Source organism: Solanum dulcamara, chromosome 11 (genome assembly GCF_947179165.1).
Source record: "Solanum dulcamara chromosome 11, daSolDulc1.2, whole genome shotgun sequence".
Taxonomy (NCBI): Eukaryota; Viridiplantae; Streptophyta; class Magnoliopsida; order Solanales; family Solanaceae; genus Solanum; species Solanum dulcamara.
The window spans coordinates 60,330,701-60,357,797 of NC_077247.1; the positions used below are offsets into that span (position 1 = coordinate 60,330,701).

The following is a 27,097-nucleotide window of genomic DNA, read 5'->3' on the forward strand; positions in this document are numbered from 1 at the left end:
ATCAGTGAAATTGCTTATCTGTATATGCCCTTGTTCTTAAACATGGTGTCGCTCTATGCTAATTAACAAAGCACTACAACACTCATTTTAATCTTGGTAATTCTATGATAAGGATTACGTTTGATCCAATTTTATTCTAGTTTGAAGTTGATCTAACTTTCTATTTATCCAATTTCAGTTTCTGCCATCTGAGCAAACGGGTCAAGTTTGCTCCCAGTAATTTCACGTTTTACTGAGTTCACAAACCGTCATTATCTAAATTAGTATAGTGTTATGTTATGCATGCTAGAAAAAAAAAACATGAAATTTTTATCCAAAAATATTACGTTTAAGTTCGACCAAGCCAAAACAGTGAAAATAAAACATAAAGCTGTACAATAACTTTTAACAAAATATAGCTATTTTTTTTAGTGCTATGGCTAGATTCGTTTTTTTTCTTCCCAAAGGCATCCGGTATCTGAAGTTGATTGACTCGACTAATTCAGATACTGGATGAGGAAAGGGAAAAAAACTAGCTGTACACAAAGCTAGGAGGTTGTGTTTGGTAGTAGAACTAGTTGTAGCATTTGTTTGTTGAGAAACTGGTGGATATGTCACTAGGACAGGGAGGAGAATCCCATGACAAACTAGGCTTCCATTCATCAGCCAAAGGAAATCCAACTGATCTGATGTTTTCCCATTCAGTAATATTATCATTTGTTGAAGTTTGATTACTCCTTAATCCTGCTTCATCATCTTCCATGCTTATACTTGTTTGCATCTCTTGTGATGAACTAATTGAGAAGCTGTTCAGTTGTTGATTTGGACCTTCAAACTCTATGGTCTTGCTGATATCAGTGATTAAGCCAGGGGATGTGTTGAAAAACATGGAATTCGCGTCCAGTAAACACCTATTGTTTTGTCCTGAAACCTCAGGGGACGAAAACATGAAGTTATAGGAAATGTCTGTGCTAGGGTTTGAAAGAAAAGATGGCCTTGAAACCATTGTATTAAGGGACTTATATGAAGGAACATTTGAGGTTCCTTGAAGTAAGTCATTATTACTGGATAGGTGGGGAACTGATCCTGTTTCATTTATAGAAGAGACATTCTCCGAGACGAAATGAACAGTTGCACTTTGATTGAACAACTCTGGAGATGCTACTTCACATAACGGATTTACCCATGCATAAGATAGAGCTCTATTTGCCATTGAGTTGGTTTTCTTGAATATTCTGCAGATGGCCCATGAATCCTGCAGGGACCAAAGAGAATATATCGATTTAAACTAAGATATCAAAGTCTTTTAATTAAGCTGCATAGTGAAACCTACATTTGGTGGAAAATTCTTATCCAAGAATTTCTTAGGTGGTCCTGACTCGCTGTTAGTCGTAGGAAGGCGAAACTCGTGCATCATCCAGTCAGTTTTTATGCCTCTGGCAGCCCTTCCTCTGTAGAAGACTAGGGACTTCTTCAGACCAATGCATTTGGTACTATCAGAGGAATAAATTGGTCTGTCAGTTCCAGTGGCCTTCCAAAAACCAGCTCCTGTTACACGGTTTGGACGGGCGCTATTCCTGTACTTACGGTCCCTTGGACAGTAAAAGTACCACTCTTTTTCCCCTGTAGATGCTAGTTCTGGAAAAAATAAAAATTAGTATGACAAGGAAATATTAGACTATGGTTCATAATTATTAAGCATGACATGCTGTCAAATCTTCTGTATGTGTAAGATTAATATTTATTTCTGAAACGAAATGAACATTTAGTTTTAAAAATTCTAACTCTGTTTCAGAACCAGACAGCTTAATGCTCCAAATATTCTTAATCAGATTGATTCATTTTCAATGACTATTGCAGATAGCTACTTAATGTTAGAAAATGGTCAAGAAGTTTACTGTGGTTCTTTTTGAGTTTAGCTTCCTATACAGTGTCATTGTAAAAGAATCTTTATACCATCAGATCACCTAAAAATAAGCTCCCCTTTGGCCATAGATTTCAAAGTTGAAACTTGAAAATTTGAGTTTTTGAAGTTGTGTTTGGACATATATTCGAAGTTTTGTGAGTGAACGTAAAATTTCTCCCAAGAATTCATTCCAATCTAATCAAATTTCATGGCCAAACATATATTTGAAGCTAACTTTTTTAAAATCTATGCCTAAACGCTAGCTCACCCATCCATAAAAGTTAGATCAGTAACATGAAAAGTAAAATAAATTACTTGCTATATATACACTAAGAAATTAGATATGAAAAATGAACCTAAAGAGTATGAGATGCAGAGGAATTATATATTTTTCTTACTTGGAAGGTCCCATGGATCATATTTATAAATATCGACTTGCTTGATGAGCTCAATAGGAAGAGATCTCTGCTGAATCTTTCTCTTTAGATAGAACCCAACCAGCTCTTCATCTGTCGGATGAAATCGAAAACCAGGCAGCATCACTTCATCAAGCTTAATTTCCACATCACTTTTGTCATCCATAATTTCTCTAGTAAAAGTCTCAGGCCAAATCAAGAATCCTTAAGCAAAAGTCTCAAGGCAAAGTTTAGATTGTGATAGTAGTTTAAAGCAAATTGACATAGTTTGAGGCCATATTGTCCCTTAAAAATGATAGCTAGAGACCAAATTTATGATCTCGAAAAGACTACAAAGTTAGTGTGTATGGAGATATGTTTTCACACCTCCCATGATGTGCTTATTGTTGGCTACCCTTTATATTCTTCTGAATTTTGGAAATCTAAACAAAATGACAAGTCAATCTTCTAATGAAATTAGTGCATGCTAATAGATATTTTTTTATTTTAGTATGTTGGAGTTTGAATTGTTTTTTGTTTAAGATGCATTGCCAATGTTTTGTGTACATCCTCTGATTAAAATATGACTTTTTACGTCATTGGATCTAAAAATGGCAGTTTCTATTCTCTGATATGAAAAGCTTCTATTCTTTCTGCCACCTACGACCCCATTTAATATCGTGATTCATTAAACAAAAATTTGAAAATAATAGTATGAACAAGTAAAAGCGGACGGAGTGAGTAGTAGAAAATTATAATGACTTGATCACCCTTTTCAAATTTCTTGAGAGCAGCTATCAATGAAACAACTTATTTGTAGTCAATGTTTATATCAAATCAATTAATACAAACACTTGTCAAATGTAAATTTAATTAGTAGTTAATCATGGTTAAGATCTTTTGTATGCTCACTTTAATTTGTTGCTCTTGAAATTAAATTGTTTAGTATGATAAAAATACTTGATGCAGATAAGTATATTTAGCCCGGAGGGTTAATTAGGTGCATTTTTTAAGTTGGACCTGAATATTCGTCTTAAAATGTTGTCAAGTGTTTGTCTTGTAACATTTGTCTTTTCGAAAAATCCATTTATGCGGTCGAATTCTAATAACTTCTTCTAATTCCAACTTGGTTACAAAACCATATATTTAATTCATGTGCAACGTGAGATAATGTTAACACAGTATAAAAATTAGAATTCTCCAATACTAATTGGTTTACCATAAAGTATCTTAATTACTTTGAAGCTATGTAAAAGAGGTAAACATAATAAAAATATACCCTCTTCCTCTATTTTTACTAGTCCATATTTGATTTGGCACACCTCATAAGAAGTAATTAATAAAATGATAAATTTACTATATCACCTTTTGAATATACTAATAAATTCATTGTTTTAAAAAAGGCATTAGGAAATGAATACTAGTCCCTCCGTCTCCACTTTTACTTGTTCACTAAATTAAAATAGATGTCTATTTTTACTTATTTGATTAGAAAAATCAAAACATAATTTATCACTTAGTTCTTCATTTACCTTATTATTAACAATAATCATTTATCAAAACATTGAATTCAATATATTCAAAGTATGTTGTATATACTTTTTAAGGGGTGTGCCAAATCAAACATAAACAGAAGGAGAACTTAATAATAAATGGTAAATTATCTCTCGATTTTCTAACTAACTAGACAAGTAAAAAAGGACGAAGGAATTATATATATTTAAAGAAATGAGAAATTAATTGAAGTTGAATGAGACGATTGGTGAATGTGGGAGTTTACGTCAGTGCATTGATTTAGGTTGGAATTTGTATGAGGGTTGAGTATATTTCAAGACTAGGTTAACCACATATGGATTTAATTACCAGTGTCTAATTAAGTGGTGCGCATGTGCAAACTATATACCAAGGTAAATGTAGTACTACTACTTATTGCAGTTCACCAAACAGTAAGCAACGAGCAGCTCACCTACTATATCGCTGACTACCTCTTTGACTGCTTCTCTAATCTTCTCATCATTATTTCTATTATTGAGAAAAAACATGTCATTTATCTAAAAAAGAATTTTAAAACTCAAAATTAAATAAACTGGAAAGGAATTTAAGCTGAATTACATCATATATCATCATTAAACAAAAAAATAATTACTTCTTGTTGAAAATGAAGCTTTCCCATAGTTGCAATCATTTTTCGATATACATAAGCCTTTTATATAAACAATGCTTAGTGGAAACCTTGCATAAGATTGCTAACCCCAATATGTCTGCTGGCTGAAGAGCATATAATTAACAACTAAGCAATCCATAGAAATTAATGGGGAAGTTCTTCAATATACCAAACTCTTTTAACGTTTATGGTTTTCGTTAATTATTTCAATTTCCAACTTAAGGAGCAGGTCAAAGTTCATCTTGTAACCTGAGCTAATTAATCACAATCTTTCTTTATGTCAATTAAATTATTAGTATAAAGTACGTGTTAGAGAATTGAGTAGTAGTACAATTGTGATTATTGCCGAGGAACTTATGGGTGCATGGTGTGTTTTACTGTGTATGTAAACGAAAACGCCAAGCCTCGTAAGAATTTAAGTTCTATGAGTTATTTAATCATTAAGTCTATTGGAAATAGTTCTATATCTTTGAGGTAGGGGTAGAATCTGTATATACTCTACTATCCTGAGGCTCCATGCACCTTATGATCAGTGGCGGAGCCACCTTGTAGCTAGGGGTTCATCCGAACCCTCTTGGGCAGACAATTATACCATTATATATAGTTAAAATAATTTTTTATGTATATAAAATAAATGTTTGAACCTCCTTCGACTAGTTCATGTTTCTACTTATTAAAATTTTGAATCTCCTTATTCAACATCCTAACTCCGCCGTTGCTTATGATATTACATTGAATATGCTATTGTTGTTGTTGTTGAGTTTAACCATTAAGATTAACCTGATGTATTTTGAAATTCATGGGTTCAGACCTACCATTTATGCAGTTTTAATGATTTTTATACACATAAATGTATGCCCCGTAGATAAATCTGATATCACAACGTTGCAATTTGCCTTTGAGTAATATATATATAGAGAGAAAACCAACCCGAGAATATAACCAGAAGAAGGTTGGGAAGTACATAACCACAAAAAAAATGGGAAATATTGCTTACTCCTCATGAAAATTTGATAACGTTGTGTCGAGTACATGTGTTGATTTTGGAATGGTTGTGGACGTAGAGTAGTAATTGCAGTAGTATTAGACATTCACATAATGTGACTAATTCAGTGGCATTCAAATTTTATCAATTTTGTGCTTTTCTCATGATCTAATAAAACTATATCTCTAATTTATTTATTATAAATTTTCTGATGTATTATGCTTCCAAAATTCCTATTCACACGGTAGTATAGACTATATTCGGGAAGAAAATAAAAAAGGTGATTTTTGGTCACATAAATAATAGGAAGGTAGCGAAGTCGCAATTGAATTATAGTGGTTAAATTTATATTACTATACCAGATATTTACATCTAACCAATGTTTCATTTAATTATAATTAAGTGATGTGCACTCTTTATTTTTAATTAACGTAACTAAGATTAAAATAATTGGTTCCATATAAACATGATCCCTTGTGGGCAAATATTCATCATTGTGACCTGTTGGATCCTTCCCTTCAATGGAAAAAAAGCTGATCGAGTCAACTGGAAAAACACAACCTTTATAACAAGTCTTTTTGGTAGGAATGGCAATGAAACAGCTGGATGCGGAGCACGGTGGATTTTAAGCTATGCGGGACTTGGCAGGTTTTAAGCTATGCAGGTGCAGAGCGGATTGAATAATTTTTAAAAAAAATTACCTAATTACACTCCTTTATTTACCATATTTTTTTTTACTCTCATCCATTTCAAAAATTACAAAAATCTCTTCTTTTCCATTCAGATACATTAACTCGGTAATCCGGATATATTAATTCTTATTCTAGAGTTAGGGTTCTAAAAAAAAAACTTAAATTTAATATTATGCTTTGGAACATACCTAAAATCGATCATATGTAGCAATCCGCCCCGTCCGTTATAGAAAAACACTGCAGAGTGAGGCAAGACAGTTAAAAATTTTGCGGATTAAACTCAACCTTTCGCTCTATTGCCACCCCTACATTTTGGATTGTAGTTTTAGAAAGTGATAACGTTGTTTGATAATTATGTAAATTACTCTAGATTGAGATGGCCCACCAATACTATAGTTGATTGGCTTTGTCATTATACATCGTTGGCAAATCAATTAACATCAGCAGAAAAAATAAATATTACTCATATATTGATAGACTTTTGGAGGGAGAAATTATTTTAATTTGTTTCTAAAGTTAGAGACAGTTTTCATGAATAAACTAATGCTCTCGTTGTGAGACATTACTTTAATATATATAGTAAGGTTAAGATTTAAGGATATTTGGTTTAATATTATTACTTTTTAGATAGAATAGTTATACTTAATTTAGAAGTTTCATATTACAGATCAATCCTACTAACCTACTGGAGTAAGTAGTCTTGTCCGAAAGCCTCAGGCGAAAAGACAGCTAGTGATAAAGGAAAGCTGATCCCCGCTAGCACTAATAGGATCATTTTTGTTGGAGAAAAACAGAACCAGCAAATGTGATTTTGACACCATGTCTGAATCTTTAGAGCAAGAAGAATGATAACGGTAGAAATCGAAATTTTAATGGATTTAAAATGATTATACGTGACGAATCCAATATAATTTATCTTCAAATTCAAATGTTTGTTGGGAGTCCTTGGATGCTAGCTCATATATTTCCCAAAAGAAGCATTTCGATTATCACCTCTTAGGTAATTTACAAAGAGAACAAAATATTTAGATAACTTATTTTGGGCGCGTTTAGTCAGAATAGTTTTCAGCAGTTTTGCTAGTTTGTGACTTTGGGTAAATAAAAAATATATATTTTCAAGCACTTATTTTTAAGTCAAAAATTTAAATCAAAAATCCTAGTAACATACAAGCCCAAAAACCATAAGCCCATCCAACAAGTTCCCTCCAAATATTGTCTTTCAAATTGATCAAGGGGATCTTTTTGAAGATCAACTCGACATTCCTAGATATTAAATACATAGCAAGAAGGTCCGAAAAATTATCATACATTTAAAAATACGCCGTTAACAATCCTTAAAATATGAAAAACATTCCATTACTTTAAAATTTGTTGGAAACAGTAACATTTCCGTTTCTTCTGTGTAGTATTCGTTGTCTTATGGTTACATCATCGAACAGCATTCTTCAAGTAACAAGACATTTTAGACTAAATTATAGCAAATTTTAATTTAGTTAATGACTGCTGTTTTGTTACACAATAATTATAAAAAAAAAATTACAGTTATTAGAGGAGTTGAGGACCCATGCATTGTTTATTATATTGATGGTTTCATCCGTGAAAAGAACAGAATATAACACACCAAATTATTGTAGAAAAAAAACATATATTGATGTTAACATGAACAGCATCACCAAGATTATAACCTCTATTCACATTCTTCACATTCATCCACCCATATTAATTGATGTATACGTTTAGGTCTTGAAAAAACAATTAATTTGGGGATTAAGTAACTAATTTTGAGGATAAAGTAGGGAAATATTATTAAATATATATTAAAAGCGACAAGTAAAAGCGAACTGAGGGAGTATTTCATAAGTGACCTAATTGTTTAAATATATTTTACAATGTTAGTGTATTTTGCATTATGGTTGAAGGGATTACCATGTATAATATGTGGTGATATTTTTATACACTATAATATATGGGTAAAGTTTGAGTACATTTTATCCTTCTCATATTTCATTTGTGGAATCACACTGAATATATATGTTGTTTTTGGTATAGTATATGAGTATTCTACTTTAACATTTTTTTTTTATGAATATATTCATTTACCCTTGTAGTAATTTGGTTTTAAATGTGTGGTTAGCCCTTCTTAGTGGATCCACATTTAATTTAATTAATATATAAGCTAGCTACGACTTCATTAGTCTGTCCTTATTGTGTGAATAAATTACTCAAGAGACGTGGCAAATTTATTCATCTGTGATATATACACACCAAGTTAAAGAGGAAAATAAATTAAATATGATGGAATTACAACTCGTAAAATACCAAAGAGGTCCAGTGAACCATAGTGACCAGTCAGTCAAATTAAATTAAAATTGCAATTTTAGATGATGACGTAGTAAAATAATTAGCACTTTCTGTACTCAAATGAATGAGTTTGTCCAATTTGAGCGGTTTAAAATGGTTTTAGTTATTGAATGTGTGAATTATAAATTTACTCAAGTTTGGACAAGTTCGACAGATCATATTCTATGGATCAATAGGAATGATGATAATAAATACTAGAGAGATAACAAAAAAGCTACGTAGACGTGTTTACTTTTATAACATTGTTAATACACACAATTCGTAGGAGAGAAACGTTGGGAGTACAATTACAATTATTGATTTTGCACTCGTTATTACACTTAGATAAATATTGCATTTGCAAAAGCTTCCTTCCATACTATTTCTTGTCCATGCATCATCTCAAGGAACGCTGTTTGCAATACGTAATTCCAAGAAAAGAGAACATAGTCAGAAACCTAGTTTGTTTATCGCTAATTCCGTTTTTTTAGTGGATAATAACATGTTGCCAAGTTGCAACATGTTAAAATACACGGATAGTGTATATAAGTTAAATCGAGAGAGACGAGAATATAATTAATTACCTTTTGCAGTTAGTAGTAGGAGAGATTGGGATAGCGGTAGTAACACCACATCGTGAGGGGAGATTCGATGCAGCATCTGGTTTAAGATTAGAGTAACGAGCAGCAGCAGCTTCCATACATTCACAAGCATCTTGCCTGTCTTGTTGTGTTGGTGTTATTTGTACAAGTTTTTTCACACCATCACAACATGGTACTGATGGATCTCCACCTTGTGTCAAATAAGGCACACAAGGGGACAGTGCTCCATCAATTTCACCACAATTAATGGCTTCTCCTAATTGCACTACAACAACAACTAGCGACATTAACAAACTCACTAAAATTCCCTTCATTTTTTTCTTCTTTTTTATTTGTTTTAAAATTCAATTGTGTGTGTATATGATGAGGAAATAGAGTTGAGTATTTATAGTAGTTTGTGGGTGCTTGTGGACAAGATTCATAATAGTAACGCTTGCGGAAATTTGGTCTTTTGATACTTCTTTAAGATGTCGTTTTGTCACTAATTTTAGCAAATTGGACACAACTTTTTCATTTCCTTCCACGCTTTGGAACTTTGTAGGTTGTATGCTTGTTGAAGGAGGGAATTCAGGAAAAGTACGAGCGTTTTTTTGTGAAGAACTATATATTCATTGATTCATTAAGGACCGTTTTATTCTATCAGTGTAATTTAATATGTTGTAATAGGGTATTATTAAATTAATTCACTTGTAATTAAAGTTAAATGACTTGATGGTGTAAATAACTTTTAGACATTCAGTGCATAGAACTTAAACTCATTCGTCAGTTGTAATTTACTCGATGGTCCCTGGACACAACTTTTTCATTTCCTTCCACATTTTGGAAGGATTTCAGGGGAAGGAGGAGCTTTTTCTGTGAAGAACTATTCGCGTGACTACTCTAATTCATTAAGTACAGTGTACCCATTTTTTTATTCCATCAGTTTAATTTAACATGTTATAATAGCTTATCAATCGATGTCACTAAAAAGATTAACCTACAATAACTTTAAATGATCGATGCTCGCATAAAACTTTCGTTCATGATCCGTAGTAATTTCAACCATGAGTTACTTTATGAGTTTTGTAATGAAACTCAATGCCAAAATACTATTGATGTTATTACCTTAGCTAAGTGAACTTTTAATTCTATTTTGTTTACTTTGGTATGATGTAAAACATTTTTTTTCTTGATGAAATTACTTTCTATTACTTGATTATGCAAAATTAATGCACCAAAAATAAAGAAACCTGACTTCCGTCACTAATAGGCATAAGTCATGTTTCTTTTGGGCTATTTACTTCAGCAAACAATTAGACAGATTCTACCTTTTATACAAGTTAAATTAATTACCTAAACATGCAATCAAACACGGGGAAAAAAAAAACAAGCTCAAAAATAATTTCCAAGGAAAATTATTATGACACCAAATTAATTTTTTTTGCTAACACTTTGCTCGTGCATACATTAGTATATAGTATACTAGACCTTTAACTAACTCTATCGCAATTCGCACGTATAGTTCGTTTCGCACATCTTACTAAATAACGCATTTTCTGATTCTGATAGAGGTTAAAATTTGCCAGCTTCTTAAATTGAGAGATTGAAGCCCAGGCCAAGTTTACCAAGCTTAGCCCTTAAACTTGGCCTTCACAGAACAACTCTGCTACATATGATTATTACAAAAATTGGTAGATAATAAGGGGCTGAAAAATTGTGGACATCAAAAGCACTCAACCCGAGTCTATAAAGATATTTAAAATCACTCCTGGTAGTCTGGAATTACCATTCTACAGTTGGCTAGCTAACAGAACACGTATAACATCTATTACTAATATTGAACCATTTCACTTCAAGTTACCCACTATTATCTCCCATAGTTCAGAAGTTGATGATTGTAAACAAGTAAGAACGAGAAAGTAGAAATAAAACGGATGCATTGTACCAACAAACTGTCATTAAAGCCCGCCTGGGCACCAAGTGACTTGACAAACATTCAAACTTACATTGCCACAAGTTAAGGGCCAACAAATCCCGCAAATATCACAGGTTCAGTGCCCGTGGCTTCTTCAAGCCAGATAACGATACAACTTCCTATCTGTTTTATCCCTCTCTAAGAATTCACGCTCAATCAAAGACTCAATTCGTTTCTTTATGACAACTGGGTTTGGCAGGAATCGAGACTGCAGCTGCTTCGTTACTTCAGCAACTATATTGTTGTGATCTAGCACCCTCCGAGATTTCATGATTCTGACTATTGCTGCCTCAATCTGTGGTTTTCGGTCCTCCTCCACTCTCTGCCTAGTCTCCTGTTTCTCAGGCTCTGACTCCTTTTGTGCAACAACAGTACCTATTTTTACCTTGTAGAACTTGCTCGAGAATTTGTCATTGAAGTAAAAGGCATCATCTTCAGCAATATCCTTGCTCATTGGCTCCTTCCTCAGAACATTCTTCCCCTTGACACAAGCGAGAGATTGTAAGCACCTCTTTAAGTCTGCAGCTGGTATTTCTGTAGCCTGTTCAATTTCTTTGTAACTCAATCGATCGGTATTGTTGAACAACATAAGGATGCACATCTGATAAGTGGAAACATTAAGCTCATGCTTCTGTCCCTTTCCAAATGTAGCTTTCAGATCAGCAGTCCCCATATTTGTCTGCCATGACAGCCTCCTACCCGTATGGGTCCCCAGATAGTATGACTTGAACTTATCACAGACCCCTAATATTTCCGAAGGAAGATTGCAAGTAGTAACAGACTGTGTTGGCCAGGACCCAGTAGTAAGAACCTGGACAGTAAGTGAAGGACCCTCTGCAATCTCAGCACCCACAGCAGCATGAAAACCCTGCATTGTATCTTGTGAGGTCTTCATATCAGTAAACATGCCTTCCAGTTTTGAGGTGAACTGGTACCCACATTCTGTTTTAAGCTTAACTATCAAACTTCTCTCTGCATCATCAGATACCGTCTTCCCTGAGAGTAGCCTCTTTGCCAAGTGCTGCTTGTAGTACTTCTCAAACACATCTTTCTCCTGAAGGTAGCGGAAGAGCATCATCACTTTGTCTAATACGATCTCTACATCCTCCTCAGTAACCCCTTTCAGCCCTTTTCGAAGTTTGTCATCCACAAACAAAGAGATGAACTCTGGTGATCGTGGATTCAGATTAATGAAGTACTCAAATGAGGAATTGAGTGCATTCTGGAATGTTTTGTCATTGTTAAATGCTGAACTAATGATCTTATCATGCTTATCCTTCTCATCCAAAAGCCTCTGCACAAAGTCTACAGGATCCTTCAACTTTTCTGGATCAGTGACAAGCTGCTTACCAATTTCTCGAATGTGAGAAGTCATGACATCTCTAATCAGTGCAAGTCCAGTTGACACTCTTCGGAACAAGTTGTACATCCTTCCTAAATCGTCGTACTTGTCATTTACGATCATATTCACTAAGCCCGAGTTCTCCATATGAACCAACCTATGCATATGGTTTTCAATCATCTCTTTCTCCACGACATTAGTAAGTTTGGGTTCACTTTTTGAATCTAAATAGTGGGACACTCTTTCAATCTCTTCGTTGAGACGTTTCTCAGCTTTCTTCAGATAATCTCCACAATCACAGCACTCAATGAATTGCTGAGACTCCAGACGATAGAAATCAGCCGAGACATCAAGAAACGGCTTTTCAAAGTCTTCTTGGTATACTGAAGAACCTAAATCCATTAGCATTTGTATCACATTCCTCATCAAACCCCTGTTTATCACTTCACCGGTCCTCTCATGCTGAACAAGTTCAAGAAGTGTGTCCTGAAGCCTTTTGTGGATTTTGCTAGAGTGGATGATGTGGTCTCTCCATAAATTCAAACCAAGCTCATATACAGGTGTTTTATGTGTACTGGGAATGAAAGTTCTATCCATATACATCAATATATCTCGAATCATTTGCAGTGCCTTGTTATGCTCTGTCCATATCCGATTCAGTTCTTCAAGAAACAACCCTCCCTGAGTAGATTCGATATGTTTTGCAATTTCCTTCAAATGTGATGTCATAGTTGACACAAGTCCTGAATAGAGCTTCTCCCCAAATTTGTGTAGTACCATGTTATATGCATTTCTGCAGATGTCAGATAATAAGAACATCAAAGTAATATAGACAACTATTCCAAAAAATATATATTGTCAAAATAAAGGTGGCAGATCTCCTCCTTAAAAGTACAAGAAATAAAGCTTGTCACTAAGCCCAATTACAGAAGAAACAAAATCAAAGCAAGTAATTCTATAAACATCTAAACCCCCATTCCCGAGAAATGGTATGTGAAGTGATATATTGGAAACTATCCGTCATGTCAACTGGGAAGCTGTATGGTTTATGCACCAAAACATTTGCAAATAAGCAACAAGTTCTAGGTTTTTTGTCTATAATGATGCAATCAAACTACATCATGTTTTCAATATATATCTGCTACATATGTTACTAAACTACTGGCATATTATTTTTCTTTTGACGATAAGTGCTATACCACCTACATTATACCTAACCGAATAAACAGGATACAGTTAACAGTTTGGACTTAAAAGAGCAAGGATAAACCTAACACTTTGCACTTAAAGGACATAGACACAGCTAACGGTTTGGACTTAAAAGGGCAAGGATAAACCTAACACTTCGCACTTAAAGGACATAGACACAGTTAACAGTGTGTACTTAAAAGAGAAGCATACTTCGGTATAAATTATCACATTGCTCTTTAGAAGTCTAACAGGAAGAGAGACCTTTTACAAAGATATATACTCCACCTATTCAAAGTAAAACCTCTAAGTTCTATCTTCAACAATTAATGTTATGTGTGTGATTTTTTGTGTGAATCTACAAGGACTGTGTGTGTGTATGCCCCTAAACGACAGAAAAGTATCTCTATATCAAATTGCATTTCCTTCTCCTAAAACTAAAAATATGCGCAAAATTAACTACATCAATTAAACTTAATTAGTCGGAATGAGGTAAAACATTTGACAAACCAGCCTGACGTATTAGCTTTTTATGTTGCATCGATATCAACCTAACTTTAACTCACATTTGTAATAAATTATGATCAAAATTGTGGCCACAAATCCTCCTCTACCAACTGTTAGCAGGGAAAGGAGCCTGAACGGGTGGAACGAAGAGGTATTAAATAGAAAAACACATTGAAAAAATCAATTAGTTGGAGTTCTCTAATTTTCTAACAACCTACAAATAGACTAAATGACTACTAGCAATTAACTAGTTAAAATCTATATACACACCAGCAAAAAGTATAGGTAACTCTATCCACAAGGCTAGGGCGGATGGAAAGAAATCACTAGTGTTTTCACTTTTGCTGGGATTGAACCTAAGACCTCATGATCCTGAACTTCCTCAAACATCAGAATACAAACAATTACTTCCGCGCTAATCAAACAACTTAAAACAAGAGGCAACATCACCAAATGAAAATCATTCAAAACAAAAGAAACTAAAGAAAGAGGAAGCAAAGCAAACCTATAGAGCTCTTCAAAACTTAGACCACTGGCGTTATGATTGTAAATCTCATGAATCGCATGCTCAAGGATCTTCCAAGTTTTTTCAGCATACTTCGGATCCACAACAACCCGATGCTTAAATGCCTCTATCTGGAAATTTCTTTTCTTCTGTGCACTCATTTCTCTCGATTCCCAAAGTCACACGCCGCCTTAAAATCCAACTTCCACAAACCTAAACTTCCTAAACCCGATTAAAATCCGAAATCGAACGATCAAGTATTGAATCACCGATCTAATAATTGGGGATTTAGGGTTTCTCTGCAAATAAAAATTGGGAAAAGATACCTTAGCGATAAAGAAAGTAGAAATGGAATTGAACTTTGAAATTAACGAAAGAAAATTATTATAAAAGAAACATGATGAATTAACAAGTAAAGATGGCTAACCAGAGAGCCATTTTTGGTCGGTTGAAACTTTGAGCGTTTTCTTCTATGTGACACTGCCCTCCTTCCTATCTATCTGTCTTTGATTTTTATTTCTACCTTCTTCCTTTACCACCCTTCGAGTCTCACTTTTCCTGTTTCGGAGCCTCTCTTCTTTGGGTTTTTTTACTGGATAATTGTGACTTTAAAGCCCGGCAAAATGGCCCACGAAATTAAGCATCATCAACTTCCGTTGAGAATTTCAAACTTTGTACAGTCTATAACAGGGGCATATTTATCATCTATAGTGATATATTTATGCGATTTCACTTTATTGTCTCTGTTTATTTTAAGTAGATTAAAACTCTCAAAAATAATAGAGAGTGATTCGTTATGCAATTTTTTTTTCTCGTGTGTGAGATATTGATACAGAAAATCAAACGCAATAAAAAAAAATCAATTTCAAAAGAGTTACAGTTCATTCGAAATATTTGACGCTAACAGGGGGTGTCAATTGAAGTGAAAGAGACGACGAAGTTAGTGAAAGTTGTCTGAAAGATTACAGAATGTGATACAATATACAATTTCCTTCTCACATGTGAGATTGATATAGGGAATCAAGCGCAACAAATTTATTTCCAATTTCAAATGAGATACATTTTATTTGGCGCTAACATGGGAATGTCAATACATAGATTGAAGGAAGAACCTAGATTATAATGGAAGAAGCGATGAAGTGAATGGAAGTTGCCTGAAAACAGAGGGTGATACCCATGTTCGATAGTCCGACCGTAGTGATGTTAATTGTGGTTACATTCATAAGTAGTTTGGTCCTTCTTTATCTTATTTCATATATGCCTGAGGATCTATACAATTTTCATATCATAAGTGAGATATTGATACATGAAATGAAACACAACAAATTCATTTCCAATTTCAAAGGAGCTACACTTCATTCAAGATATTTGACACTAATAGGGAAATATTGACACTAAGATCTAAGGAAGAACCTAGATTGCAATGGAAGAGGCTATGGAGTGAATGAAAGTTGATTAAAAGATTATAGAGGGTGATTATGATATACAATTTCCTTCTCTTATGTGAGATGTTGATCCAGGAAAGTAAATGCAACAAATTTATTTCCAATTTTTGAATGAATAACGCTTTATTCGAGATATTTGATGCTAACAAAGGAATATCGTCTCAGAGATTTAAGAAAGAATCTAAATTGCAATGGAAGAGACAATGAAGTGAATGAAAGTTGCCTAAAAGACTACAGAGAATGATACGATATACAATTTCCTTTCTTATATATGTGAGATATTAATTAAAATTTACTAATTAAAAATTGCAAAACATAAGTGGAATTAAGATTTGATATATAAAAACTAGAAATGTAGTATATGGGTAACAAGGAACAAGAGAAGACAGGTGAGTTATTTCCCTCTGAAATGTTGTGGATCATAGCCCACACCAATTATTGGGCTGGTACAATATCATATGCATAATGGACTTTTGCTATTCCATTTTCATATTATTAACAAACGTGATTGAAGAATTTGTAAAGGGAACAATTTCCGATACCCTGTTTTTAATCCTCTCAATTAAGCTATGGATTGAGCTCTAGATAATTCTATATTAGGTTGATTTTTAGCTTGTCCACCATAATTTGTTTTTAAAGTGATTTTCATTTTATCTCAATTCTAGCCTATTTTAAGATTTACTTTAATTTGATTTATTGCTTTGAATTTTACCTATGTGTTCACTTTTATTATATCATTTATCTTATAAATTTGATGTTTTACAATTGTTATTGTATTAGATTAACATAACACACTTATCAAATACTGAAAACGATAACCATAATTTAATTACATAATAAGTTTTCAATACTTTCCAAAAGTTTTAAAAATAAATTTTGAATAAAATATTACAAGAGATGATATGAAAAGAAAAAATAAAGTATATGGATAAATCCAGATCCATTTTTTGAAATATTTTGATTTGTGAAACTTTTTGTGTTAACATCTTAACCGATTTGTGCTATCTTTATAAACTTTTAAATAGACCTTTTTACGATATTAAAACTTCGTTATAAATATTAATTATTCAGATCTATTCATATTCATTAAGTAGTTGAAATTAAATCAAAACAACAAATATACTTAACGAGTAAGATCTAATTAATTGAAAAAACACAAGCATGCTTAATAACTGACATCCACGTGATTAACATTAAAATATTAAATACAAATAAATATTGCTTAAAAAACCTCATTGCATTTAGGAAATGAAGACATCGATGGACTAATATCTAGACATAAAAAGGAAATTTTTACATAAATGAACTATTTTAAATTAATAACTAAATCCACCCATTACCCCTCCCCCCCCCCCCCTCTCTCTTCTCTTTTTTTCTATTTTTCTCTTTCTTTGTCATCTCGGTTGTCTCCCTTCTTCACTTTTTTTTTTTTCCATTTATCTCTCTCTCTTTCTCTCTCTCTTAAAAATAATAATTAATTATTTTAATTTAAAATTAATTTAAATAGTACTAAAATATTTTAAATTCACACATATTATTTATAATATATTTGTATTAAAAATATTTTAATTATATATTCACCACATTTTAATTATAATATATTAAAATCAAAATCTATTATAATTATTTTTTATTTTTTATCTTATTAACAAAATATATTATTGTTTAAATTATTATTTTTATATATATTCACCACGTGCATTGATACATGCCTATAATATGCATAATGTTATGTCGGAAAAAGACGGTTTAAAATTAATTTCAACTTTATAGAAAAAAAATCAATTTTACAAAAGAAGAAATCGCCACTTAATTTTTTTAAAAAATTAAGAAAACTTAATTTAAAAGACTCTAACAGATTTAACTCTTAAAAATTCAGAGAAAAAGGTATGAGGTTCTTATTTCCACTTTGAGAAGGTGTTAAACATTCAAAGTAGCCGCTAACGCGCGGTTATCCGATGATTTAAAAAAATATTTGACTAACTTTTGAAAATATTAATTTAAAAGAAAATGAAGACTTTAGAATTATTTTTTAGAAAGAATGATCAAACTTAAACATTGAAAATAATATACATGTATATATAAAAAGAAAAGTTTATCAAATGACTAAGTAAAGGTAGAAAATTATTTAAAGAGTAAATTGAAATGAATTGGTCTATCTTTGGGGGAATTTAATTAAGTTAAAACGAATTAAAATTAATATCTAAGCAAGCATAAATAACATAAGTAGATAAATTACTACAACTCAAATCGATATAAATAAATAATAAATAACATATGAAAATATCGTCCGACATTTAGTTTCTATACGTCTGGACTAAGCTGTTGGTCATTTGTGTTTTGGGCCTTAATCACAATTCAACTGTATATCGAAGCTGTATATACACTGTATATTGAACTATATATACACTGTATATAATGTATATAATATTATTTCTATATATCGAATTGTATACCATCTGTTTGTTCCCTGTATCTACTGTATATAACTGTATATCAGACTATATATACACTGTATATCAGAGTATACAACATTATTTTCATGCATATCAGACTGTATAGATATTGTATATCAGTGTATAGACACTGTTTTCCACCTGTATTCCGTGTATACAACCCAATATCAATATTCAAACCATGAATATTAGCTTCTTTTTCATGTATCAACTTTTCAGTAATTTGAGCAAGATGATGGGAGACTCTACTCATTTTAAACTAAGCCAAATAATATATCATGATATGTTAAGGTATCAAATCGATGGGCATCCTAGAGGGATTAACAACATATATTATATATAGACAAAGAAAAGGAAAGAAGAAATATATTCAAGTAACTAAGGGATACGAAATTAATATATATGCTATACTAACTCAAATTTTAAAGAAAGAATTAAATCAATTAGGCCATAAAAGATCTAATTAAATAAGAACTTAAGCATATTTTTATTATCTAAATCATGTTAAAAGAAGAAATTGAAAACATGAAATCTATATTGTCAAAGAAAACTACTTGGAAAAATAATGAACAAAACTAAGTGCTTTATATGCTAGTTAATTAATCCTAACACATGCTAATTATAAGAAATTTCTATCATTAATCTAACTATTCTTAATACATGCTAAATTTTTTTTACGAATCAACTGAATATAAAACATGAAATAATTAAATAAAAGAAAGCTGAAAAAATATTTTACCTCTTTCCGGGCAACTAGACTGAAGATGATGAGCGGAAGACGACTTCACCACCACCCAAAAATTTGACAAAACTCCAATCCACAAAAAGAAAAATTAAAAATTTAGACTCAAACCTTCGTGGGTTTGATGTTATAAGAATTTCGTTCTTAGCCTAAATTTAGACTTCAATCTCCTATTTTCTCGGAAGAAAAATATAGATTGAAAACTAGAAATTTTTACAACTTTTAGGCTGGGGACAAGAGTCCAAAATTCTAGCCAAGTTAATTTTTTTTTAAAATTTTGGGGTGTCTAAAAACCTCCACTTCTTCTTCTTCTTAATGAAAATATGAACTTTTACATAGGCTCAAAAAATCCCAAATTATTAATGAATTTTCGATGTGAGAGGATGTTTTTTTTTTAGAAAAAACTAAAAATTTCAAAAATACAAACTATAATTAAACTAACCTAACTAACATTGTATTTAGTAAAAAATAAAATCTTTTGAGATGATTTTCGAATAACCACATAAATAGTAATCAAAGATATAGTTATATCTTTCTGAAAAGGGGTTGGTACGGATTTTTAAATTATGGCCGGAACCCAAAATATCCATACGCCTTCCGATATGAATGTGGTTACTGTGGTGGAAGTCATTCCTCAGTTCGTTTCTTATGAGTTTTATATTCCTCTTCGGGTTGTGTCCGAGTTCGCTGTTATGAAAAGATTCCACGTTGTGCTGCATCTTCTTTGATGTCGTTTGCACTTTTTTTCATCCTCTTTGCATGTTGAAAATCTCCATTGATCCATCGGAAGAATAATGATGTTAGATCGGTAGGATGGTGATCCATTGATAGGATGCTTGACAGAATAAAAGCATGTCCATCGGTAGGACGAATAAAGATGCTCCATCTGTAGGATAATGTTGCTCTATCGGTAGGATGAAGATCCATTAATAGGATACTCAAAAAAATAATTGTATGTCCATTAGTAGGACAAATGAAGATCCATTGGTAGGATATAAATGAATGTCCATCGATAGGACAAATGAAGATCCATTGGTAGGATATGTTGCTCCCTCGATAGGACGAATGATGATCCATTGGTAGGATGATGTTGCATGTCCATCGATAGAACGAATGAGGGTGATCTATCGACAGTATATGATGCATGTCCATTGGTAGGACGAGTGAAGGTGATCCATCGACAGAATATTTCTACAAAATAATTGTTTGTCCATCGATAGGACGAATGAAGATCAATTGGTAGGATATAAATGCGTTCCATTGATAGAACGAATGAAGATCCATTGGTAGGATATGTTGGTCTATCGTTAAGACGAATAACGATCCATTGATAGGATATGTTACTCCAACGAATAATTATATTATTTATAAATTTTGACCTAAATTTTTTTAATTTTTATCCAATCTATTTTAAATTCGGCCTAAATTTTGGACCTCTAAAGTCTAAACTAAATAAAACTCGGAGAGACGCAGACCACAGTTGCGGCTTATTCAGTTCAATTATGAGGCAATAGCATGACTAGGCAATTAAATATAATGTTTGTACATTTGTTTTAGTTTGAGCAGCAGCATGGCTGGGCATATCTGACAGTAGCATTTAAAAATTAAATGTAATGTTTGTACTTTGTATATTGGCACTTGGTCAGATGTCTAAATTGCAAGGACAGTAGATAGCCTCAGGATATTTAAAATGCCGTGGATATTTTTATTTGCATCAAAAACTATTTTAAAAATATTAAAATAAATTAAACTAAAATTAAAAAAATCTAATTGAATCAATCTAATTTGATTTGAAATATAATACACACTTATTTAAAAATAAATACATAAAAATCAAATCAAATTAAATTTTAATAAAATCAAATTGAAAAATCGGATGGGCACCCCTACCGTTGCAGATCTATTATGTGGCAATCTCATGTGGTGGATAAGGATGACCGTTTTTCTGTCTTTGCTCTTTCTCTGCTACGAGTAATTTAATTTCTCATGATAATTAACTTGAAAGAGACATAAAAATGCGAGCCATAACTGACTTCCGCAGTTGCAACATTTTTCTTCAACATAACTTTAATTTACTAGGAACAATAAAGAAAATATATTCATCAAAAGATTAGTCTCATTATTGATTAGTCATCATCCAATAGAATCCTAAAGTCCATTTTTAAATTAAATGTGTCTGCTGCTTGTCATTTCAATGAACATCGAAAAAGAGGATGAAGAAGTACTCTTAACATTTTTGAGTTTGATACAAAGTCATTTGATAGTTGCTCTATTGGGTGTGGCTTGTTTTCATGTGCTTTGCATTAAGATTTTAAAGTTATTTTTACTGTTATAATAACAACAACAAATTACATATGTAATACTCCCTCTATTTCATATTAAATAAATTTATGAGTTAATATACATATATTAAGAAAAATATTTAAGGACATTATTTGAATTATATTTTTCATTATTATTCTCTGTAAAATCATAAATATAACTTTACAAGTAGTATGATTTATCTCCTAAAAAATATAAAACTTCAATAAATAAAAAGACAAATATGAAAAAAGTTTCAAACAAACTTTGAAAAATTCAATTATATTAAATAATAAAAAATCCCTCAAAAATTCACTTAATATGAAATGGAGGGAGTATAATTTCACAAATAGAATATAAAAAAATAAAATATTCACAAATCTTATTCCTTTCTTAAAGATAAATATAAAAATATTATTTTTGATATACCTCAATTCAAGAAAATCAGTTTAGGAAAAAAAAACACGAAGTAAAACCATCACAAAACATAGAGAACAATAACTACAGTAGTAACAAATTGCTTGATTCACCAATATTAGGTTAATATGCAAATGCGTAAGAAGAGAACTTTCCAACAATTCCACGTGTCTGGTAATCCCAATATCATGATATTATAAATAGCGATTGTCAAAGTTTAAAGCCTAATTGTGAAATATCTGTCATATTATTAATATCTAAAAAAGATGCATCTTGTTTTCCAATTTCCTCTCACGTATGACCATTGACCCAACCACAATTGCAATTCCCCTGCCATTTGGACACCACTAGTTGTTGCATGATTGTTAAAATCTTTGATTGTTTGGCAACTCTGTTGGGACTGTGCAGATTTGATAAGGACCTCCTATCCAATCTTCTTAATCCACTTAGGCCATATTGAAGATCCTCACATGTTTTTTAATACTCAAATGTATCGACTAATTTGCTGAATAGACGTTCCATTAAAGAAAAAAGATTAATATAAAATATCTATATGTGAAACCAAGATATGTACTCTCTCTTCAATTCAATCAATATCTTCTTTAACCTTCGTCCTTATGAAGAGTATATGTATAAACAACCTTTGAATAAATAGATTGTTACTTTCAATTTGGTCAAATATATTCAAATTACTAGTTTGAAATGTGAATAGATTAAATAATCACTTCGTTAATTAATAAGAACGAGCTTGAAATAAATTAATTAAAGTATCTTCATTGATAAACATATGTAGTATGATAAACATTATATATATATAAAATATATAATATAATTTAATATAAAAAATAAGGGTTGGCGAAGGAATTACACGGTGTGGAATCAAATCCTCTCCATAGAGTTTTCATCATTGACTCAACAATGGCATATGACAATGGATTGGATATTATAAGATTTGGGTTTGGCCATAAAAATGAAAAACATTATGATAGGAAGTGTCTTTTTTTATTAGGTCGTAAGCAACATACATAAATTTAAATTTGTTGAGGTAGAAAATATCGAATATTGATTGAAAAATAAAAGAAAATCAACATGTGAAGTCTTATATCTCTAATTTAAAATGACTGTGAGTTATATGCAACATTAATATAAAGATTTCTTTTACACCATCAATTATATTTCTCTATTATATCAAATAATTTATTTTATTTTTAAAATATAAAATCTCAAATTTTAAGAAGAATTACTTACTTGTAAAAATATGAAGTGCAAGGATTTTTTTGATAAATATAAGTTAAAACTCGTTAAGAATTTGACAAGCTTACACATGCGATCCGTTAAGAGTCTACCTCTATACCTAAAACTAAGGTATACTGACCGGATGAATCAGCTTGAAGTTTATTTCACTGATCACACGATATAAATTCAACCAACTTCTCACCATTATCAATTTATATTACTCTAATTTATTTATTTTGGTTTACTTTTTCTAAACGTGGTATCAAATCAAAACCAAATTATTATAGTAGATCTTTTTTGCCCTTAATCCTGAACTCTACCAATAGCATATATGACTTGTCAACGTGTGAAGTACATTTGTATTTAAAAAATTAGGCAGGAGGCTATACATGTGTCAACAAGTTAAAAAAAAAGCCTTAAGCGTAGTTCCACCTAAAATGCGTAACTCAGCAGGTAAGTCAGCTTCCCACCGATGCCGCTCACATATTATCATTATCATTTATCATTTTGTAATTAACAGAGGACACATGTAACAACTATAAATACTTCCAATATAACCATGACAAACCAAAGCGGCATACTTTTGTTTTTTTTATAATCACTTGCTTGCCTCAAATCTTCATCTATCCTTTTTTCCTGAATATATATTTGGATCCACAATGATATACCAACACTCACAGATGGAGGAGAGTCATCAAGAAAGAGAGATGGAGTACTGTCGTACTAGGAAGATGAATGCATATATTCATAGCCAAATTATGCGTATTAGAGCAGAGGACTCGCAGCTTGGGGAAGATATAGCTAAGAAGCTTGGGCAAAGAGTTGTTGACCAGGATGTTGCTTCTGTTTTCATCTTGTCTAGGCCTATTTTGCCTGCTTCACCACTTAGCGGCAAAGCCGCAATTAAGTCTGCTAACTAGGTGCGTTCGACTTATCATTTTTCTACTTTCTTCTTATTCATCAAGCAGAGAGACGAATTCAAAATTTTAAATTTCGACAATTTCTTTTATAAACATGGTGAATGCACGTGTACAAAATCGCTTCCGACAAGGCTTTTATGGATATATTTTTTTCTCTTGTTTTGAAATCCAATTGTGTTTATACAAAATTGTTTCAATTGAATTTAAGGAAGAACAACTTTTTGGATATATGAATTGTTGAATTCTCTTAATTTTAGGGAACCTTTTAATATTATGAGAAAATTGATTCAAAAATTGCGTTAGGTACATCTCTTTTGCTATGACACACTTGTTTTTTGGGTGTATTAGTTAAAATTTTTTACTTTACCACTTCTTAGTAGGAGTAGTACAGTATAAATTTTTAGGTACTCTGTTTTGAATTAAGAATCTTTGTTTTCTGTTTTTAGTTCTTGTAAATAAAATTTCCCAAGTTTTTTTTTTACCTCTCTTTATCTGCTCTTATAAAATTCAAACTGGTTATTGAAGCTTTAATAATTCTGTTTGATTGGAACAGGAAGATTACTGTACGCTGGACCGCTCACAGGAAAAAGGGAGGACGAAGATGGCGTATATAGAGATGGAGATGAATTACTTACTATCTTATCTCTTCCGTTATGTATATTTTGATGTACAGTATAATACGTAAGTAGGAAGAAAATAGACGAAATCTCCACCTCCCTCACTATGTACATTAAAATATAGAAATACAAAATACGTAGTTGAGAAGCAAAGTTTGTGAGTGACTACTTACCGGTCAATGAAAAAAAGAGATAATGAACACGTACTGCTACTCTGTATGGTGTGACTACTTACCGGTCAACGAAAATTTCAACGTAGCAATCGAATATAAATGAACACGTCAATGTATCTTAGTAAATTGATCGAGGTAGTTGGATATTTGAAAAGACAGAGATTGAGGAGTTGAAATCAATACATGAAACTAATGAATATGAACCACTTCTAATTTTAGGTACCAATGAGACCATTGGCTACATAATCGTCCAAGTAAAACATAAAGAAATTAAACCTAATACTCTTCATTTTCATCATCTTCACCATCACCAGACTCACATCCAACTTCCTCATAGTCCTTCTCAAGAGCAGCCAAATCTTCCCTAGCCTCAGAGAACTCTCCTTCCTCCATACCTTCACCCACATACCAGTGAACAAAAGCTCTCTTCGCGTACATCAAATCGAACTTGTGGTCAATTCTTGAGAAAACCTCAGCTACACTTGTGGAGTTTGAAATCATACAAACAGCCCTCTGAACCTTGGCCAAGTCTCCACCAGGGACAACAGTTGGTGGCTGGTAATTGATACCACATTTAAACCCAGTCGGGCACCAGTCCACGAATTGAATGGTCCTCTTGGTCTTAATTGTGGCTACAGCAGCGTTAACATCCTTGGGCACAACATCACCTCTGTACATCAAACAGCAGGCCATGTATTTCCCATGACGTGGATCGCACTTGACCATCATAGACGATGGCTCAAAAGCAGTATTAGTAATTTCAGCCACAGAAAGTTGCTCATGGTAGGCCTTTTCAGCAGAGATTACAGGCGCATATGAAGAAAGCATGAAATGAATCCTTGGGTATGGAACCAAGTTAGTTTGGAACTCATTTACATCCACATTCAAAGCACCATCGAAACGCAGAGAAGCTGTCAGCGATGAGATAACCTACAGAATCAATCAATTGATTAGTCCGTCTCTTTAATCAAACAATCAGTTTCAAAATAGGAAATAATTCGTTGAAAAAAATACAATACCTGAGAAATGAGCCTGTTAAGATTGGTGTAAGTAGGTCTTTCAATGTCAAGAGACTTACGGCAGATGTCATAGATGGCTTCATTGTCCAAAAGGATAGCAACATCAGTGTGCTCAAGAAGTGAGTGTGTTGAGAGCACGGAGTTGTAGGGCTCAACTACAGCAGTAGAGACTTGAGGTGAAGGGTAAATGGTGAATCCAAGCTTGGATTTCTTTCCGTAGTCAACAGAAAGCCTCTCAAGAAGCAGAGAACCCAGCCCTGAACCAGTGCCCCCACCAACAGCATGGAACACCAAAAATCCTTGAAGTCCAGTGCAGTTATCGGCTAACTTCCTTATTCTATCAAGACACAGATCCACAATCTCCTTCCCAACTGTCACCAGTATTAACCAATGAACATCATATAAAACAAAAAATGAAACTCGCTCTTTCTGTAAGACTTCGAGCCTTACTTGTATAATGTCCTCTGGCAAAGTTGTTAGCAGCATCTTCTTTGCCGCTGATGAGTTGTTCAGGATGAAACAACTGACGGTAAGTTCCGGTTCTCACTTCATCGATGACAGTGGGTTCCAGATCTACAAAGACAGCACGAGGTACATGCTTTCCAGCACCCGTTTCACTGAAAAAAGTGTTGAAGGCATCATCTCCTCCTCCAACAGTGACGTCTCCAGGCATTTGTCCATCAGGCTTGACAAATTATCAAATACAAGCCGGTCAATTAACAGTGAAATTTTCAAATCGAACTAAATTGATTGAAGTAGAGAGATAAGAGACTGACCTTGATGCCGTGTTCGAGGCAGTAAAGCTCCCAACAGGCGTTTCCGACCTGGATTCCGGCCTGACCAATGTGGATGGAGATGCACTCTCTCATTTTTTTCCAAAAGAAATTGCAGAAATAGCAGTAGAAAAGTATTGAAAAATGGATGAGAATTTATGGCAAGAATGAATTGAATAGGGAGCTAGGGTTTGAAAGAAAGGGTTGGTTTATATAGGAGAGGGAAAGAGGAATTATAGCCGGTGGAATTTTGAAATTTGAAATGCTTTCTTTCCAGCTGTTTGTGACCGTTGCCGCTCCTTTACGTTTTCTGGAAAATTTGAATTTTTTATTTCGTTGGGCCTCACAATACTGGACCGAGTTCATCAAAATGATAAGGTCCCTATCAAATGGGCTTGTTTGTTTTTTCTATTGGGCCAATCTTGTGGATTAGCTAGAG

General features: G+C 32.7%; 4 protein-coding genes and 1 long non-coding RNA gene across 5 annotated transcripts; 1 reads left to right on the forward strand and 4 right to left on the reverse strand.

Annotated features, from left to right (window-relative positions):
* Positions 1-338: 338 nt before the first annotated feature.
* Positions 339-2,656, reverse strand: LOC129874075 (putative NAC domain-containing protein 94). Its single transcript, XM_055949301.1, has 3 exons — positions 2,284-2,656; positions 1,313-1,617; positions 339-1,234 (listed from the first exon to the last, which is right to left on the reverse strand). The coding sequence occupies exons 1-3, from the start codon at positions 2,465-2,467 to the stop codon at positions 554-556; spliced, it is 1,170 nt and encodes a 389-aa protein (XP_055805276.1). The 5' UTR covers positions 2,468-2,656; the 3' UTR covers positions 339-553.
* Positions 2,657-8,697: 6,041 nt separating this feature from the next.
* LOC129874270 (non-specific lipid-transfer protein A-like) lies at positions 8,698-9,426 on the reverse strand. The gene is made up of 2 exons (XM_055949531.1): positions 9,046-9,426; positions 8,698-8,873 (listed from the first exon to the last, which is right to left on the reverse strand). The coding sequence occupies exons 1-2, from the start codon at positions 9,375-9,377 to the stop codon at positions 8,864-8,866; spliced, it is 342 nt and encodes a 113-aa protein (XP_055805506.1). The 5' UTR covers positions 9,378-9,426; the 3' UTR covers positions 8,698-8,863.
* Positions 9,427-10,962: 1,536 nt separating this feature from the next.
* On the reverse strand, positions 10,963-15,199 carry LOC129872818 (cullin-3A-like). The gene is made up of 3 exons (XM_055947706.1): positions 14,987-15,199; positions 14,560-14,858; positions 10,963-13,152 (listed from the first exon to the last, which is right to left on the reverse strand). The coding sequence occupies exons 2-3, from the start codon at positions 14,718-14,720 to the stop codon at positions 11,112-11,114; spliced, it is 2,202 nt and encodes a 733-aa protein (XP_055803681.1). The 5' UTR covers positions 14,721-14,858; positions 14,987-15,199; the 3' UTR covers positions 10,963-11,111.
* Positions 15,200-23,596: 8,397 nt separating this feature from the next.
* Positions 23,597-24,846, forward strand: LOC129873819 (uncharacterized). The gene is made up of 2 exons (XR_008762781.1): positions 23,597-24,076; positions 24,630-24,846. It is a non-coding gene; the product is annotated as an uncharacterized LOC129873819 (long non-coding RNA).
* A 182-nt stretch (positions 24,847-25,028) lies between these two features.
* Positions 25,029-26,844, reverse strand: LOC129873818 (tubulin alpha chain-like). The gene is made up of 4 exons (XM_055949005.1): positions 26,662-26,844; positions 26,336-26,570; positions 25,886-26,256; positions 25,029-25,796 (listed from the first exon to the last, which is right to left on the reverse strand). The coding sequence occupies exons 1-4, from the start codon at positions 26,752-26,754 to the stop codon at positions 25,143-25,145; spliced, it is 1,353 nt and encodes a 450-aa protein (XP_055804980.1). The 5' UTR covers positions 26,755-26,844; the 3' UTR covers positions 25,029-25,142.
* Positions 26,845-27,097: the final 253 nt, after the last annotated feature.

What these genes read in the sequence shown, in the direction of transcription:
- LOC129874270 (XM_055949531.1), bottom strand. Translation starts at nt 9,377, where the DNA reads ATGAAGGGAATTTTAGTGAGTTTGTTAATGTCGCTAGTTGTTGTTGTA.
- LOC129873818 (XM_055949005.1), bottom strand. Translation starts at nt 26,754, where the DNA reads ATGAGAGAGTGCATCTCCATCCACATTGGTCAGGCCGGAATCCAGGTC. An exon ending in GCCTCGAACACGGCATCAAG is followed by an intron (nt 26,571 to 26,661) that starts GTCAGTCTCTTA and finishes TAATTTGTCAAG; the next exon opens with CCTGATGGACAAATGCCTGG. An exon ending in TTAACAGGCTCATTTCTCAG is followed by an intron (nt 25,797 to 25,885) that starts GTATTGTATTTT and finishes TTGATTCTGTAG; the next exon opens with GTTATCTCATCGCTGACAGC.
- LOC129872818 (XM_055947706.1), bottom strand. Translation starts at nt 14,720, where the DNA reads ATGAGTGCACAGAAGAAAAGAAATTTCCAGATAGAGGCATTTAAGCAT. An exon ending in AGTTTTGAAGAGCTCTATAG is followed by an intron (nt 13,153 to 14,559) that starts GTTTGCTTTGCT and finishes TGACATCTGCAG; the next exon opens with AAATGCATATAACATGGTAC.
- LOC129874075 (XM_055949301.1), bottom strand. Translation starts at nt 2,467, where the DNA reads ATGGATGACAAAAGTGATGTGGAAATTAAGCTTGATGAAGTGATGCTG. An exon ending in TGATCCATGGGACCTTCCAA is followed by an intron (nt 1,618 to 2,283) that starts GTAAGAAAAATA and finishes TATTTTTTCCAG; the next exon opens with AACTAGCATCTACAGGGGAA. An exon ending in ATAAGAATTTTCCACCAAAT is followed by an intron (nt 1,235 to 1,312) that starts GTAGGTTTCACT and finishes TGGTCCCTGCAG; the next exon opens with GATTCATGGGCCATCTGCAG.